The sequence below is a fragment of the Lissotriton helveticus genome, chromosome 3_1, assembly GCF_964261635.1.
Source record: "Lissotriton helveticus chromosome 3_1, aLisHel1.1, whole genome shotgun sequence".
Classification (NCBI taxonomy): Eukaryota; Metazoa; Chordata; class Amphibia; order Caudata; family Salamandridae; genus Lissotriton; species Lissotriton helveticus.
This window is the reverse complement of record NC_136061.1, coordinates 1,659,870,297-1,659,886,804: the sequence shown is the minus strand read 5'-3', so window position 1 is coordinate 1,659,886,804 and position 16,508 is coordinate 1,659,870,297. Positions and strand designations below refer to the sequence as shown.

Genomic DNA, 16,508 nt, shown 5'->3' with positions numbered 1-16,508 from the left:
GTTATTTTAAGGTCACATGACTTGACGCACTTACGCTGCGCGCACCGGAGCACTTCCGGGGCGCTTACGCGGCGCGAACGTAGGCGCTTCCGGGGGCGCTTACGCAGCGTGCCTGAGTGACGTTTAGCTTTACGGAAATGCAAAATCATTTTCATTTCACATGGATGATGTCATCAGTGATGTCATCAGTGATGTCATTTGAGTTGTCATCAGTGATGTCGTCAGTGATGTCACTGACCATGTAATGAAAGATGTAATATGTGACATCATCAGCAGTGGATTGCAGGCGCGCGAGTTATAGTGAGTCCAACTAACTATAACGTGGGAATTTCAATGGTTTTGTATGAGTAAAATGTTCAGCTGACTATAACTAGTGTAAAACCTATGTTTTTTTCAGTGAATTTCAAAGGTTTTTTTAAATGCTAATTCCTAACTATAACGAGTGTGAAACCTATGGTTTTTTCAGTGAATTATATATATATATACATATATGTATATATATGTATATATACATATATTACCTACTGGCGGTCGCCAGTAGATAGTTATAGTTAGGACCTAGTTTCCATAGGAAATCTGCAACATTCTATTGGGAATAACTTTGGCACCGGTTGATGAATCTTCGCGAATTTCTCAAAGAAGATGGCCCGCTCCTTCCCTGAAAGTTTTGGGGGGATTCGTCAAGTGGGGGCTGAGAAAAAAGGAGGGTCCCAAAACGTGTTTTCCCCATGTCATTTTCCATAGGACGATTAGACACGGTACAGCCCGGTCAAGATACGCATACTAGAACATATGCAAACGATTAAAAACGTAGACGAGACATACCCTGTAGCAAGACACTACAACAAAGTACATGATCACAATAGGGATCTATTGTCGTACTTTTGTTTGGATAGCGTCCCAGTGAATCCCAGAGGGGGGATCGACTACAGAGACTTAGGCGTTTGGAGTCACGGAACATCATAGATTTACAGTGCAAAAGCCCGTTAGGTCTGAACAGTAGCGAATAATTAGCAATACACCTAGGCTAATGTATTGTATTATCGGATGATCTTTGAGGATTCAGTAATATTGTAATTTTGTAATTTTGTATTCACATTGTGTTTAGAATAGTATCCAGTTCTTTGATTTTTAATGATTTTTCCTTGTTTGCATTGTTTTTATGCCATTGAATTGATGAATCATGCTTGAGATAAACATTGTTTTCGGACTAGTATTGGAGAGGCTTATGCCCATTCAGGGCGAGATTGATCATTTGATTATGTGTTTATGCATGCTACCTTTTAAATGACTCATGCACAATAATATATATATTTTTGAATGAACTTTACCTGTTTAAACATATAGGGGATGTTGTGGCGAGTTGCACCCGTTACTGGGGCACTTTGTCCCGTTTAACACATTTAAAGATGGCGACATTATGTTGAGTCTAATACCCAGTCCTCTTTCTATGCGAATGTGCCAAAAACGCATGTCTCTGTAATATGTATTTAATGATGGCGGCCGCGGCGTTCTTCGTGCCACAATTGACAAAGGCTGTGTGCCGAAACGCTTCTGATGTGCCGAGGTTTCCTCTTTTCCAAAACAAATGATTGGAAACCCCCCTCCCCGGAGAGTGCTGTCGTCTATTGCAGGTACTCAATACCTGAAAGAGTCTGGAGCTTTGATTTATGGACGGGTACACCCCCGTTTGACAGGCACCCGTTCTTGGTGTGCGGCAGGCTGGTGTGTTTGGAGCTTTTATATATACATATATATATACATATATATATATCCACAGAATAGCTCCACAGAACCTCCGGCAAGCAACACAGAAACACCAGCGAGAGAGGAGACGGACCACAGGATCAGGTGCAAAAGATTTCTTTAGCACAGGGAAACATATATATATATATATATGTATATATATCAGCTGACAATTTCCCCCAAATTTGAAGGAAGCAGCCGCACTCTCGTGGTAAGTTTTCAATCTTCAAAGTTTATTTTAGTACACAAACAGGACGCGTTTCGGCATAGGTGCCTTAATCCACTGTGTCAACGCAAAATGGGGCCTCCCGCCCTTTTATACATTTAAAGCTCAGTTTGTTTACTGAGAAGCCCACAGTCATGAACCTAGAAAGCGGACAGGACATTAATCCTCGTTGGGGGCCATCTTTGAGTTTGTACATTTCCAACTTATACAATAGTTTGTATGTACTTACAACAGTGTAAAATTCAGAAATAACTCAAATTTCATTTATGCTCAAGTAATACAATCTCTAGGTCCTACATAATTATTTACAGACTAGATTCTTATAATTGTTAACGACAGTTCAGCCCGCTTTGTCAGTCGCATGAACAACATAATTGATCCCTGGATGGGCATAGATAAATCTCTATACAATGTTTACAGAAGTGATTAAACCCTGAATGGGTAAATATTTACAAGATAGTTATATTTCGAGGATGTTGGGTGTGTTGCTCAGGATTAAGTTCATTCAAACCATTGCTCTTTTTACATCAAATCCCTGACCAAACTTATTATTTATCATAATACAAGAAAATCTCACAAAAATAAAGGCACATCAAATATTCGAACTTTGGAACATTATAGCTCACTTATCCAAGGTGTATAGATGATTCTTCTTCAGAATTGAGGCCAAAGGGAATAATAGTACGTAAATCAATTATGTATCTCGATTCGAGTCTACATCATTTTTGTTCCCTATTACCGCCCCGTTCGTTAGCGGGGACGTGATCAATGCAGAAAAATTTGAGGAGTGTGCGATCACTATTGTGACATTCTGAGAAGTGCCTAGCCACTGGATATGAAGGATCTGTATTAGCAATGGCACGGGCATGTTCCAGGATTCGACGCTTTGTGGTATGTATCGTACTTCCTACGTAAATTTTCAGGCATTGACATATCAAACAATAGACGCAGTACGGTGTTGTACATGTTAGTAATTTTTTAATCTTCCTCATCTCTTGTTTGCCTGGAATCTTATAGGTAAGGACTTTAGAGCTGCTCTTACAAGCCTTGCATTTAGAGCAAGGGAAGAATCCTGTCATTGTACTTAGGTTTGGAACAAAGGGTATTGATTCGTAGTGGCTCCTTATTAAATGGTCTTTAAGTGATCTACTTCGTTTAAAAGTTATCTGGGGATGATCTGGTAAATATTTTCCAACTAATAAATCCGTCTTAAGGATATGCCAGTTAAGATAAAAAATGTGTCTGAGAACCCCTGCGTCTCCTGAGAATGTAGTAATAAATCTACAGGGATCTGTTTCATGCCTGATGGGTTGACTTTTGTCTTTTAATAGACTGTTACGTGGAATTTTCTGCGCTTTCTCCAAAGTTTCTGTAGCATTTCTCTCTTATACCCTCTCGCCTCAAACCTACTGATCGCCTGCTTAGCTGCATATTCAAAATGTTCAGTTATAGAGCAGTTCCTCTTTAGGCGTAACAGCTCACCATATGGTATACTGTTCTTCAAACTTTTTTGGTGACTGCTACTAGCCTCTAAAGTAGAGTTCCATGCTGTAGAGTTACGAAACAGCTTTGTGCAAATCCTACCTTCTTGGATAAATACTTGGAGGTCTAAGAAGGATACAGCTTCCTGTCTCAGTTGTCCACTGAAATGAAGATTCAGTGAATTGCTATTTAGTTCAGCAATATATGCTTCTGCCTGTGATTTTTAGCCTTTCCATAAGATAAACAGGTCGTCTATATACCTATACCAGGCTACAGTACAGTCCACCCATCTGCTATATTGGTCCGCCCAGGCCACCTGCTTCTCCCACCAGCCCACGAATAAATTCGCGTAGCTGGGGGCGAAGCAGGTGCCCATCGCGGTCCCCCTTATTTGACGGTAATGTTGCTTATCAAAAAGGAAGATGTTATTATTTAAAACGAATTCTGCAAACTCCAATAACATCTCATTATGCTCTGAGAATGCGAGTGACCTTCCTTTCAAAAAGTACCGGACTGCCTGTAATCCCTGTTGGTGTTCAATTACTGTATATAGACTTGTTATATCTAATCCAATCATCCACATGTCCTGTTCCCATGATATGTCCATAATGCTTTTAATAAGAGTCTTGTATAGATGAGGGCAGGGTTCTGACAAAGTCTGAGAGAAAATGGTCAATATACTGAGACATAGATTCTGTCAGACATCCAATTGAGGAGACGAAAGGTCTGCCAGGTGGCCGCTTGGTGTCTTTATGTATCTTTGGAAGGTGGTAAAAATTTGATGTCACCGGATAAGGGCATGAAAGAAATTTCTGTTCGTTGTCATTAATCATGTTCTTGTCTGCCCATTTATCAATTAGTTGATGGTATTGTTGAATGCTAGTGATATAATCTGCTTTGGTAATTTTTTGATAACAGTTCTTGTCTGATAGCTGTGGCTGTGCTTCTTGTACATAATATTCTCTGGGAATCAACACAATATTACCACCTTTATCCGAAGGTTTATATATTATGTCCTGGTTTTCTTGTAGTTCCTTCAATGCTTTCTGTTCTCCTTGTGTCAAATTGTATTTGAATTGTGATGCTGAACAAGTTCTCATTTTCAATAGGTCTTAATTGACTGTCTCTTCAAATACGTCTATAGTGTCATAAGACGACAAAGGCAAATAGGTTGATTTTGGTTTGAATTTAGTAGGTGCTGATTTTTGTTGGATGCCATGACTTATTACCTCTAACTGGTTGGATTCATGATCTTGCGAATCAGTTGGTTCTTGGCTTGACATTATTTGTAGGGTTCTGAGATCTGATTGAGTCAGGGTTGTCGCTTCTGTGCTTGTTCTTAATTCGCCTGAGATATGTGTTTGGTTTTGGCCTTTTAGTTTTAAGAACTTTCGCAGCTTCAATTTGCGGGTGAATAAGTACAGATTGATTCTTGTTTGAGTATATTCAGATTTCTTAGAGGGGTAGAAAGTCAGACCTTTTTTCAAAACACTTTCTTGGTCTTTTGATAAGTGTTGTTTAGTCAGATTAATGATAGAAAGATCAGTAACTGGTTTTATTTCTGTAGGTTTCTCTTGCTCCAGGTTTGGCTGGCCATTCTTCGCTGTTTTCCTGTATCGGCCCCCCTCCGGGTCTTTCTATGCTTTTTTGCCTTTGTTCCTGCGATCTGCCTCTCCCTCTCCCTCCCCGTTGACGGGAGTTGCGCATCAGTTGAAACTCTTCTAAAAAACGCCCTCTTTCACTCAGGGTCTATTCAGCTGTACCTGAAAATTATTCTCCTGATTGCTCTGCATCAGTACTTACAGCTGATTCCGATGTGTCATTATTTTGAACGTTTTTCTGAGCTGCTCCTCTAAGAACCCTTCTGAGTGCGTCAAATTTACGTGCAAAAGTAAGAATTCTCCCTTGCTCATAATCTTTGGCATCACGATTGAATTTAGTATGTTTTCTTTGTTTAATTTTTTCTTGATATGCACTTAATCGTGCTTTCATTTTCTCACGTAGGTCGTCTTTATCAACTACTTCCATATTTGCATTAATCAGTGCTTCTAATTTGGTTATGTATGTATATATATATACATATATTACCTACTGGCGGTCGCCAGTAGGTAGTTATAGTTAGGACCTAGTTTCCATAGGAAATCCGCAACATTCTATTGGCAATAACTTTGGCGCCGGTTGATGAATCTTTGCGAATTTCTCAAAGAAGATGGGCCGCTTCTTCCCTGAAAGTTTTGGGGGATTCCTCAAGTGGGGGCTGAGAAAAAAGGGGGGTCCCAAAACGTGTTTTCCCCATGTCATTTTCCATAGGACGATTAGACACTGCTACAGCCCGAACGGCTGACCGGAATTACAAGAAATTTGGCAAAATGCTGGAGTCTGATTCGCAGATCACGCTTTTGCTGAAATTGTGTAAATCCTTCCAGTAGTTTCTGAGAAAATCAGAAGAAAAAAAATAAATATATCTATAAGCACGCACCGTGCGCGCACCCCTGTGTGCACCGTGTGCGAATCGGGTGTGCGCGAGCAGAATTCTGATTTGCTGTTAGACGTCTGTCAACATTCTAATCGGTGGAAACCAGAAAGTGTTGGCCGCCATTTTGTCACTCTGAGGCAGAAGTGAGCCCATAACAAAAGTGGAGAACGTGAAAAGGGGGCAGGGTAGAGACTCCCTGACCCCCCTAGGTCTTCTCAGGGGGTCCCTGAAGGACCCCAAAGGCCAAAAAACTATTATAATTCTTTTTACAAATCGCGGGGTGTGTGCACGTTGCACGCACCTCAGAGGCAGAAGGGAGCCCAAAACAAAAGTGAAGGACGTGAAAAGGGGGCAGGGTAGAGACTCCCTGACCCCCTAGGCCTTTTCAGGGGTCCCTGAAGGACCCGGAAGGCCTACTTTTTTAAAAAAAAGATTTGACAAAATCGCAGGGTTCGCGCACATTGCACGCACCCCGAGGCAGAAGAGAGACAAAAACAAAAGTGGAAAACTTTAAAAAAAATAAAATCGCGAGGTGCGCGCACGTTGCACGCACCCTCGAGGCAGAATAGACTCAAAAAAAAAGTGGAGAACGTGAAAAGGGGGCAGGGTAGAGACTCCCTGACCCCCTAGGCCTTCTCAGGGGGTCCCTGAAGGACCCCGAAGGGCAAAAAAAGATATATATATTTTTTTTAAACCCGCGAGGTGCGCGCACGTTGCACGCACCCTCGAGGCATAAGTGACTCAAAAACAAAAGTGGAGAACATAAAAAGAGGGCAGGGTAGAGACTCCCTGACCCCCTAGGCCTTCTCAGGGGGTCCCTGAAGGACCCCAAAGGGCAAAAGAAAATTATATATTTTTTAAAACCCACGAGGTGTGCGCACGTTGTGCGCACAATGGAAAAAAATAAAAAATAAAAAAGTTAAATAACAAATTTGAGTGTTTATATGTTGATTGAAGATGTACTGTTCAACTTTATCCAAATCATAAAAACTAGCTGTGCCGTTGCATATTACAGGATACAGTCAATGTATTACAATTTACAAAGGTAGTTTGTTGTGGAAAAATAAATATATAACAAATATAAAAATTGATACAGAAATTAGCATTTTAAAAACTTTTGAAATTCACTTAAAAAACCATAGGTTTCACACACGTTATAGTTAGGAATTAGCATTGAAAAAAACCTTAGAAAATTCACTGAAAAAACCATAGGTTTCACACACGTTATAGTTAGGAATTAGCATTTAAAAAAACTTTGTAAAATCACTGAAAAAACCATAGGTCACACACACATTATAGTTAGGAATTAGCATTGAAAAAACTTTAGAAATTCACTGAAAAAACCATAGGTTTCACATACGTCATAGTTAGGAATTAGCATTTAAAAAACCTTGCAAATTCACTGAAAAAACCATGGGTTTCACACACGTTAAAGTTAGGAATTAGCATTTAAAACCTTGCAAATTCACTGAAAAAACCATAGGTTTCACACGTTATAGTTAGCTGAACATTTCACTCATACAAAACCTTTGAAATTCCCCTCGTTATAGTTAGTTCAGCTAACTATAACTCGGGGACCGCAATGCACTGCTGATGACGACACATATTACATCACTTATGACATGGTCAGTGACATCACTCATGACATCACTGATGACATCTCAAATGACATCACTTATGACATCACTGATGACATCATCCTTCTTAAAAAGTGGCAGACCACCTCTCACTCTATTATAAGCTTTGATACACACATTCAAAAATGGAAACTACAATTTTCAAAAAAATGGAGATACCAATACCAATTACAACAACCTATTAGGTAATTCCAACATCTACATACACATCCACTCATTCACCAACAGTTCTATATAGTCACTCATACATGTACTCACTCATCATATGTACTCATACACCTATACATCCTTTTACACACTAATACTCATCCATATAGTTACCCACACACATATTCACACATGCAAATAAACTATCAAAAATCTATTTACTTGATTATACTGCTATATACACACCACTACACTTACTTCTACAGAAACGTACACATATTTACTCTCTTAAACAATCAATTATAAAAACACATACTTATTTATACTGGTACTCTTCCAAACTCTCACTCTCACATATACTCAATTATATACATCAATACTCACATATACTAGTTTAAAACATATGTAGAATACACTATTGAGACAATCATTCACTCACTAACCCACCCATACATACAATCATCCAATCATCCACCCATACAGTCTTGCACACATGCTGTCTTCAAAACACATACAAACAGTGAGTCACTCATTCATGCATCTGTGCGCTAAGTAATATCCCCCACCGAACCATACAGATACTCATACTGATACTCAAAAAAACAACTAATAACCCATATACACACTCATGTAGCTACTCACCAACCCATGCAGCCACTTATACACAATGTGAGACACAGATACAGATATTTAAATATTTAAACATTACTCACTAAAATATGTATTCACTAAGATACACTTAATAAGTCAGTTAACCAATCAATTTTATAAAAAAACATCCATTTAGACACTTATTTACACATTTATTCTTCCATCGACCTTTAGATATACATATATAAAAAAATATTTATTTTTCAGAAAGACACACATTCACTGGAGGATGTCATCAGTGATGTCATTTGAGATGTCATCAGTGATGCCATGAGTGATGTCACCGACCATGTCATGAGTGATGTAATATGTGACGTCATCAGCAGTGCATTGCAGTCGCGCGAGTTATAGTTAGCTGAACTAACTATAATGGGGGAATTTCAAAGGTTTTGTATGAGTGAAATGTCCGGCTAACTATAACATGTGTGAAACCTATGGTTTTTTCAGTAAATATATATATATAAACTATATTTTTGTGTGTTTTTTAATTATACTATTGTGAAACAATATTACATTTTTTATATTTTGTACTTAACATTATAAGTGTAGGGACACAAGGTTTTTGAAACATTATTTTGGACACAATATGTATGCAAAATGATGTTGTTTTGAATATTCTGTCAGTGATCCATTTTGGTACAGTCCAGGTGGAACTGGTCAGCTGGGCTCTCCAGGAAAGTGAGTTTCTTGCAGCTTTTCTGTCCAGGTAGCTTAACAGGAGGTCAGCCAACTGACCCTTGGAATCCGCTTGTTGGTCCTGAGTACAAGTGGGAGGAGGCCCAGTTCTCATGGTTATCTTCACAGGTCTTAATAGTAGATGCAGTCTTCTTCTATCTTTCACAGGTCCAGCTGTGCTCTGAACAGTGTACTTACTGGGGGTGCTACGTTTATGCTCAGTGCCAGTCTGTGAATGGAGAAAACTCCTGACAACTCCCTAACCAAAGGGGTAAAATTTCCCTGGATTGACCTTAACTACTTTTGCAGCCCACCAGATATGGTTTGCTGCAAACTATTCCACGGTACCCCTCTTTCTCTAAAACTAATATGTCAGAACCATTGTTCTCCTGGGCAAAGCTCCCTATGCCCACCCAGAGGTGTGATTATGATAATGAACTAACCCGCTCTTGTGGTCACTCTGAACAGTTACAAGGTAGTTGCTCCTACCACTGAGTTTGGAGAGATGTTATTTATAAAGACAAAAGAGGCAGGCCTAGCTGTGAGTTGTCGCGTTGGCATCCGTTGAAGCTCAGGAAGCGTCTGGTCACAGCCCACAGGCCATCCTGCTTAGGGACAAAACCCGCTCTTCACACTCAGGCCCTTTTTCACAGTCTAGAAGCAATACACATCTCACCAACAATTAGGTGACCCAGAAACCTGGCAGAAAGGTAAATTTGGCTTTGTTGGGAAACTGACCAGTTTCTAAAATTGACATTTTAAAATTAGTAATATAAAATCTGACTTGACCATTAGGTGGAGTCTGCATCCCTTTTGCTAGCTTCTCCCAAACTGTAGTTAAGTATTATAAGGCCTTATAATATAACCGGTTGCTTACCAATGAGAACACAAGCCTTGCCACAGTGAAAAATTATTCTGGAGTATTTTCCTTTCCAGGACATTTAAAATGTAAAATAAACATGTCCTACATTTACATACCATGCACCCTATCTAATGGGACTTCAGGGCCTACCCTAAGACCGTCCTAGTAATATTGATAAAGAGGTTTTATGTCTTGTAAGAGGTTTAGTTTTCCAGGCCGAATTGGTGGACTAAGTCAAATTGATGGTTTTAAAGCTGCACACATAGGCTGCAGGGTAGGCCTGGAGACATACTGTGAATTGAAACATTACTGATGGCATAGTATGTGCTGCAGTCCCCTAGTGACATTTAACTTGCAGGCCCTCTGTACCCTTTTTCTGCCATGCACTAGAGACTCATAGGTAAGTTAACTATGCCAACCAGCAGTATAGCCTATTTCAACATGTTTTAGGGGTCAGAGCACATGCACTGGCCCATAGTTAGCAGTGTTCCAATGTGTCTCAATGTGTCATATTGTTGAAGAGTGGAGGTTTATGAGGAAAAGTTACTTTTGCACCATGACACATTTCAATGAATTGTAACCATGGTATATGATCACTGTAGATCACTGTTCACATCAAGCTATCTCACAACTGTATTGCATTTGAAAGGAAATGAGTTGATGAAGTAATATTTTCTGTCTAAAATTCGGGGAAAAAGCAACAGACGTATAAACCGTAGACCAGATTGAGATCTGGGGGTACATATGTATAAAACAACAATATCTCAATCTGATTCACTTGAGCAACAGATATATTTGCATGTACAGGACATTACAAAGGATCTGGACATAAAAGGGATACTCAAAATTTTGTTTTTTTGGAAGTGAATATAGCATCATATATTTTTTTTTAAAGACAATCAAAAAAATTGTTAGAAAAACAGCACAGGAGGCAAATAATGCAGTAGCAACCCAAGGGGGCTTTGTGCACTACGTGATAGTGAAACGGTGACGACGCGAGTGACATATGGTGAAAAACAGCAAAGGACGTAAAATTACCCAAATCAAAACAATATATACAAAATTGTTGGTTCCTCCTTGGTGAATGGGTAGTTCCTATTAATTTGGGATCCAAAGAAGGTAGTGCGCCATGAGTTGCGCTGTAGTGCGGGTCGACGGCGTTTGGATCCTATTGATTTAGGATCTTCATCAGGACCAGGTTGCCGATTAAAGAGAGTGGTGAGGTAGTGGAAAAGCCGCGAGAACGGAGCCCCGTTTCGGCCAGTAGGAGAAAGTTCAGAGGCCTGTCCGGTAACTTGGATCGAGTAAATTGGAACGCTCAAAGAGTCGTATGATAGGGGAATTGGCGCGAGAACGGAGCCCCGTTTCGGCCAAGTAGGCAATAGAATGTACTTTCAAAAGGGGGAGGGTTGGAGGATCCGCTGCCTGGTCCCGGTGGGGGAGACCGTGAAAAAACATCCCGATTACGGTCTAAGTCCGGGGGCAGAAGGTGGTCGGTGATCTGATCAGTAGATCGTGATCCGCGGGAGGCGCCATGTATACTGTTTGTCTCTTGACATGTGACTTCTGCAGTTTTGACTTGTTCAAAAATTCTTTTTTTATATTTATATTTTAATTCGTTATCAATCAAATATGTATTTCGTGCAAATATATATTTTGAACGTGTAATACTCTTCTGTTAATGGATGGAAATTATATTGATCAAATTAAACTCATCATCAGCAATGCACTCTATGTTTGCACTCCAACCAGATCACACAAAGACTCCAGCCCTTCCAAAACACAGCTGACAGACTCATCCTATATGTCCCGAGAAGCACTCCCATCACATTACATCACTTCTTAGCTCACTGAACTACACTGGCTACCCATCCAGAAACATTTAAAATTCAAGCTGCTCATCCACGCCAACAAGGCCCTCCTCAACAACTGACTTCAACTCTACCAACCTCTCAGACAGCTACACTCCACCTCTCTCTCCCTTGCATAAGTCCCAGCATCTATAGAAGCAAGTCAGGAGGGTGCTCCTTCTCCTTCATTGCCACCAAGAACTGGAACAAACTTCCTCAACAATTCAGCACTGCCACTCTATTTCTCGATTACAGGCAAGAAACTGAAGACCTGGCTTTTCAACTAGGGGCACCCCCTTGCCTATGTTCCTGCTCCAACGCCTGGGTACCCTCACCGGTGATAAGCTGAGCCATACAAATCAACATAACGTAACCAAACATAACAAAACAAAGCCAAACATAAACATAGCATATATTTTTGTCACAGTGACTCACAACAGGGTGTCATTGTAGTCTTTTCTAAAAAGGTACTGGGTAGGCTAAAGCTGGGTTTTTCCTTATATTATTAAGAAAATGTAAAGACTTTCAACCATATGCAGAAAAATATGATAAATTGTATGGTAAGGATGTCAACATAAGTATTTCAGTTTTCCCTACATCAAGGGTTTAAAACCAGTGGTGGTGACTTTATTACTAGTAAAGTGTAAAATGTTAACTCGATAGAGGACTCCAATTAGAAAATTTAGACCGCTTTCGGTTGCTAAAGATATTTTGAAGACACTTTTCTAGTGTGTTAAAAAAATACTGTCCATATGTAAACATTTCCATATGCGTTGTACACTGCACATGCAAGTATATAGTATGCCATTAATATATTTCAGAAACAAAGGAAAAGACAAAGTAATGCCTTCTGTTTTTTGTTTCTCAGGGAGCCGTGGACGGAAATAGAGAAGAAATTAAAAGAATCCATTACTCGGATTGAAAAGGTAGACTATGATGAGAGCGGCCGAGAAGTGCTCAAGATCTTCCCTCAGGCTGACTGCGTGTTGAGCCCTTACCATCTGACGTTGCTCTGCAAGGACCACGACTCCTTCATCAGCAGTGTGAAAAATATGTATTCTCTGTTGAACGTTGGGGGGCACTTGATAATATCTGTGTTTATTCAGTGCACATATTTGTACTTAGAAACACTTAAGTTCCCAGTTCTATGCATTGAAGAGGATTTTGTGAGGAAAGTTTTAGGCGAGGAAGGATTTGTTATTAAGGAGGCTGTGATGAACCCGAGAAGCTGCCACACTACATTTTCAGTCATGGATTATGCAAGCATTCTGTTTCTTTTAGCTCAGAAGATAGAGAAGATGCAATAGACTGAAATGGCAGCAGTGAAACAATGAATGTTATTCACAGAGTGTGTATTTCTTTTTTTTCAGATTTTTTATGTAGCCCGAACTCGACCCGAAGGGTTGGAGCGCTTTATATGAGCACTAGTTACGTTACACAAGGACACATTCATTTGTTGTCGTAGGCACTGGGAGATTAAGTGATATCACAGGATGTAGAGTCGACCACGAGCCTCACACCTTGGTTTCCCAGCTCCAAAGTCGGCTGTCTAGCCGTGAGACCACATCCTCTCCCCTATGTTCTTCAACAAAGAATCTGAAATGCATCCACTGTGCTTTCAGTGTGGTTTGATTTCTATTCCTAGTCCCACTCATTAACCCCTTTGTTGTGCATTGCTTCCATTAGAAGCATTTATGCATAACATCAGACTATGAACTTTTTTTCACTTTTGTAGGAGAAAGGGCAGCTCAATATACAGCTTAGAAAAGGTGGCATGAACTTTGCTCACCGTCCATAATAAAACAAATGAAATATGTCTAGAAGGTTTGCATTTCCAGTTTTTGAACAGCATTTGAAACCAACAGTACAGGTGGCGTGAACATTGTGGGGTGCCCAGAAAGAATAAAAAATAGTGGCACCCAGCATAGGTAATATCCGTGTGGGCCGATGAAGTGTACTGGGGAGTTGACAGATCAAAGGTTAGGTAAACTTAAATAAATAAATAAAACCACTTACCTTGCATCGCCGCATCGGCAAGTCGGCGATGCGGTGAGTGCAAGGTAAGTAACTTAATTTATTTCATTTTAACTAACCTGTCGTCTGTGGACTCCCCCCAACTCCACCCCACCACTCTTACCTGTGCCGGCCACTACCGAAAACAACATCAGAATTTCTAAGACAGAAGAGCAGTGGAATCCAAGCTTTGATAGTGTGAATGGAGAAGTGCTGATCTCGCTCCTTTAAATATGCCACCTCACACCGGAAGGAAGGTGTCTGTAGAATATCTGTCCTCCCTTCCCTGACTTTCTTTGGATCTCTGTAGGCCCGAGAGAGGCATTGTAATGGGGGTGTCATTCCACTGATGCTGGCTCTCAAACCTCTGGAGAGGTAGTGCTGATCTATAGCTATGGGGAATGCATGTCTATGCTGGCGGTGGTTTCAACAGTCACAGGCAGCACATGACATGCTCTCTGCTCCCTCACTGAGAATGTAGAGCAAGAACTCCTGGGAAAAAAAGAAGACACAGAAAGAAGGTGGGGAGGGTAACCGGAACTTTTATTTTTGAATTCCTTTGAATAGGGTAGCACTGCGGGAAAGGTAGCATGACATCAGGTTTGCCTTTTTTTCAAATACTGTACGCAGGACTCACAGAAGGCTATCCACGCCCAAAGAAGAATGGAGAAGTCCTGCATACTTAAATGAAATTTTGCTGAATCCTGTGTTCAGCGCATAGTAGCTTTCCCTCACAGCCTGAGTTGTGCTATTGGTCTGTAATCAGGATCACCTGGAGGGATAGTAGGAGTCACTCTTCCATCAAGCAGTCAGAACGAAGACTGAATTAACCTTCATCACATCAAGTATTTGAAAAATTATGGGAGGGATCGACGGGGTTGCCAGGGCAGGCTGAAAACGGTGAAAGGACACAAGGATGTTTTGGGGGAGAAGACTCAGGGAGGTGATGGTTGAGGACGGCAGCTCTGTGTGTGGATTGCCATGAATTCTTCACCCTCTACATTTGAGTCAGTTGAACATCTCATATACTGTATTCACTAGCACATACACAACATAAACTAGTAGAAGGGGTAGTTATTACTTTGAGAGAGAGTTTCATCTTTGGGTTCCAAGTTATATCAAAGACAAGTCAAGCCTTGCTCTTGTCTACTGTGGGGCCGATTCACAGAACTAACTTAAGACAAGTTCCTAAACTTACTACTTTTAGTATTCACAGAATGCACTTACTACTTTTGGCATTCACAGAATACACTTACTACTTTTAGTATTCACAGAATGGATTTACGACTACTAACTTTATGTCCGCACTCGGGCCGGAGATTCCGGCCCGGAGGCGGAGATTCCAGCCCAGAGGCGGAGATTCTGTCCCGGAGGTGGGACTGCCAGCCCAGAGGTGGGGATTCCACGACCGGTGGCAGAGATTTAGCCATGGCAGAAACCTCCACCTCCGTACCGGAAGACCCACCTCCGGGCCAGAATCTCCGACCCGAGTGCGGACGTAAAGTTAGTATCATAAATACGTTCTGTGAATACCAAAAGTAGTAAATGCATTCTGTGAATACCAAAAGTATTAAGTTTAGGATTTTGTCTTAAGTTAATTCTGTGAATCGAGCCCTATGTCTTTTGGAGCCACTTGGTAGAACATACTTCTATTATAGATGTCTCCAAATCTATAATTCTTTAAGTTCTAGATGGACTTCATAGGAAGTAATTCTGTAAACCACAGTTTAGTCAATTACCATTACTTTTCTGCAATTTGCATACATTGTCAACTGCAGGGACATCCCATTGCCTGCTGGTGTGTCCAAGGCATCCCAACATACTTTACTAAGGGGGTATTTAGATTTTCTTACCGCTTACTTTACCTGTCCAACAGGATAACTGTGGAACAGTGTTGGAGATTGAGACTGTGGCAGCAGGGACACATACAACATGACATTGTACATACATCTGATTTAAAAAAGAAGGTTTTCCTTCTCAAAGTTCAATTAAGTGTACATACAACTCAAGTGCCACTCTTATTGTCTGTGGTGTAATTCGGAGCACAGCCGCAGAAATAATCCCATTGTTGATACCCATGAAATATTTAGTACATAAGTGCCTTCTAAGAATACTCATTGGAACACTGTAACTTGTACACCTTTGCCAGGCACCATTTTCATAAGAAACCCATTTCCTGTATAAATGGAGAAAAGATAAAGGGAATCGTTGAGCTGTTGACATGATTATTACAGGATCATTCTTCTGAGATATTTATTGTACTTTCCAAAACATTTTGTCAAACAGATGATAAATTATGATGAAATTAGTAGGCATGTCGCTAAACGTTCCCTCCAGATGTGCACTTACAAACTTGGGAGCTATTAATCTATGGAACGTTACTTCTTTCTATGTTTTCTAAGAGAAGTGCTGTTTTTTCTTCTCTTTTTTACTCCAAAGTTTTACTATACATAGTCAATACAAACTGATTTTAAAATAAAGTTTCCTGTGGACAGTGATAAAAATAAGTGTAAGGATGTGCAGACATAGTCATGAACATATGGAATTCAAAGAATACTCTGCATATAACAAAAGAAAGTAAAACTGACTTACTCACTGACATAAATAATCAGCTTTGTGCATTACTGTAAACATTATTTATGTCACACAATATTTTTGATGTTCTGACGCTCAACTAGTTTTATGTGACACTACCTGAAAATTGCCCCAGGAGTGGAAAACGCCTAGTGCCTTGAAGAGTTCC

General features: G+C 40.3%; 1 protein-coding gene across 1 annotated transcript in view; it reads left to right on the top strand.

Moving 5' to 3' along the window:
* The window catches only part of LOC144825082 (nicotinamide N-methyltransferase-like), a 440,424-nt gene extending 425,295 nt beyond the window's left edge, over positions 1-15,129 (top strand). The window contains exon 3 of the mRNA XM_078683987.1: positions 12,621-15,129. Coding sequence (XP_078540113.1) covers positions 12,621-13,059 — 439 coding nt within the window. The 3' untranslated portion in view covers positions 13,060-15,129. The remainder of the gene's footprint in view (positions 1-12,620) is intronic.
* Positions 15,130-16,508: the final 1,379 nt, after the last annotated feature.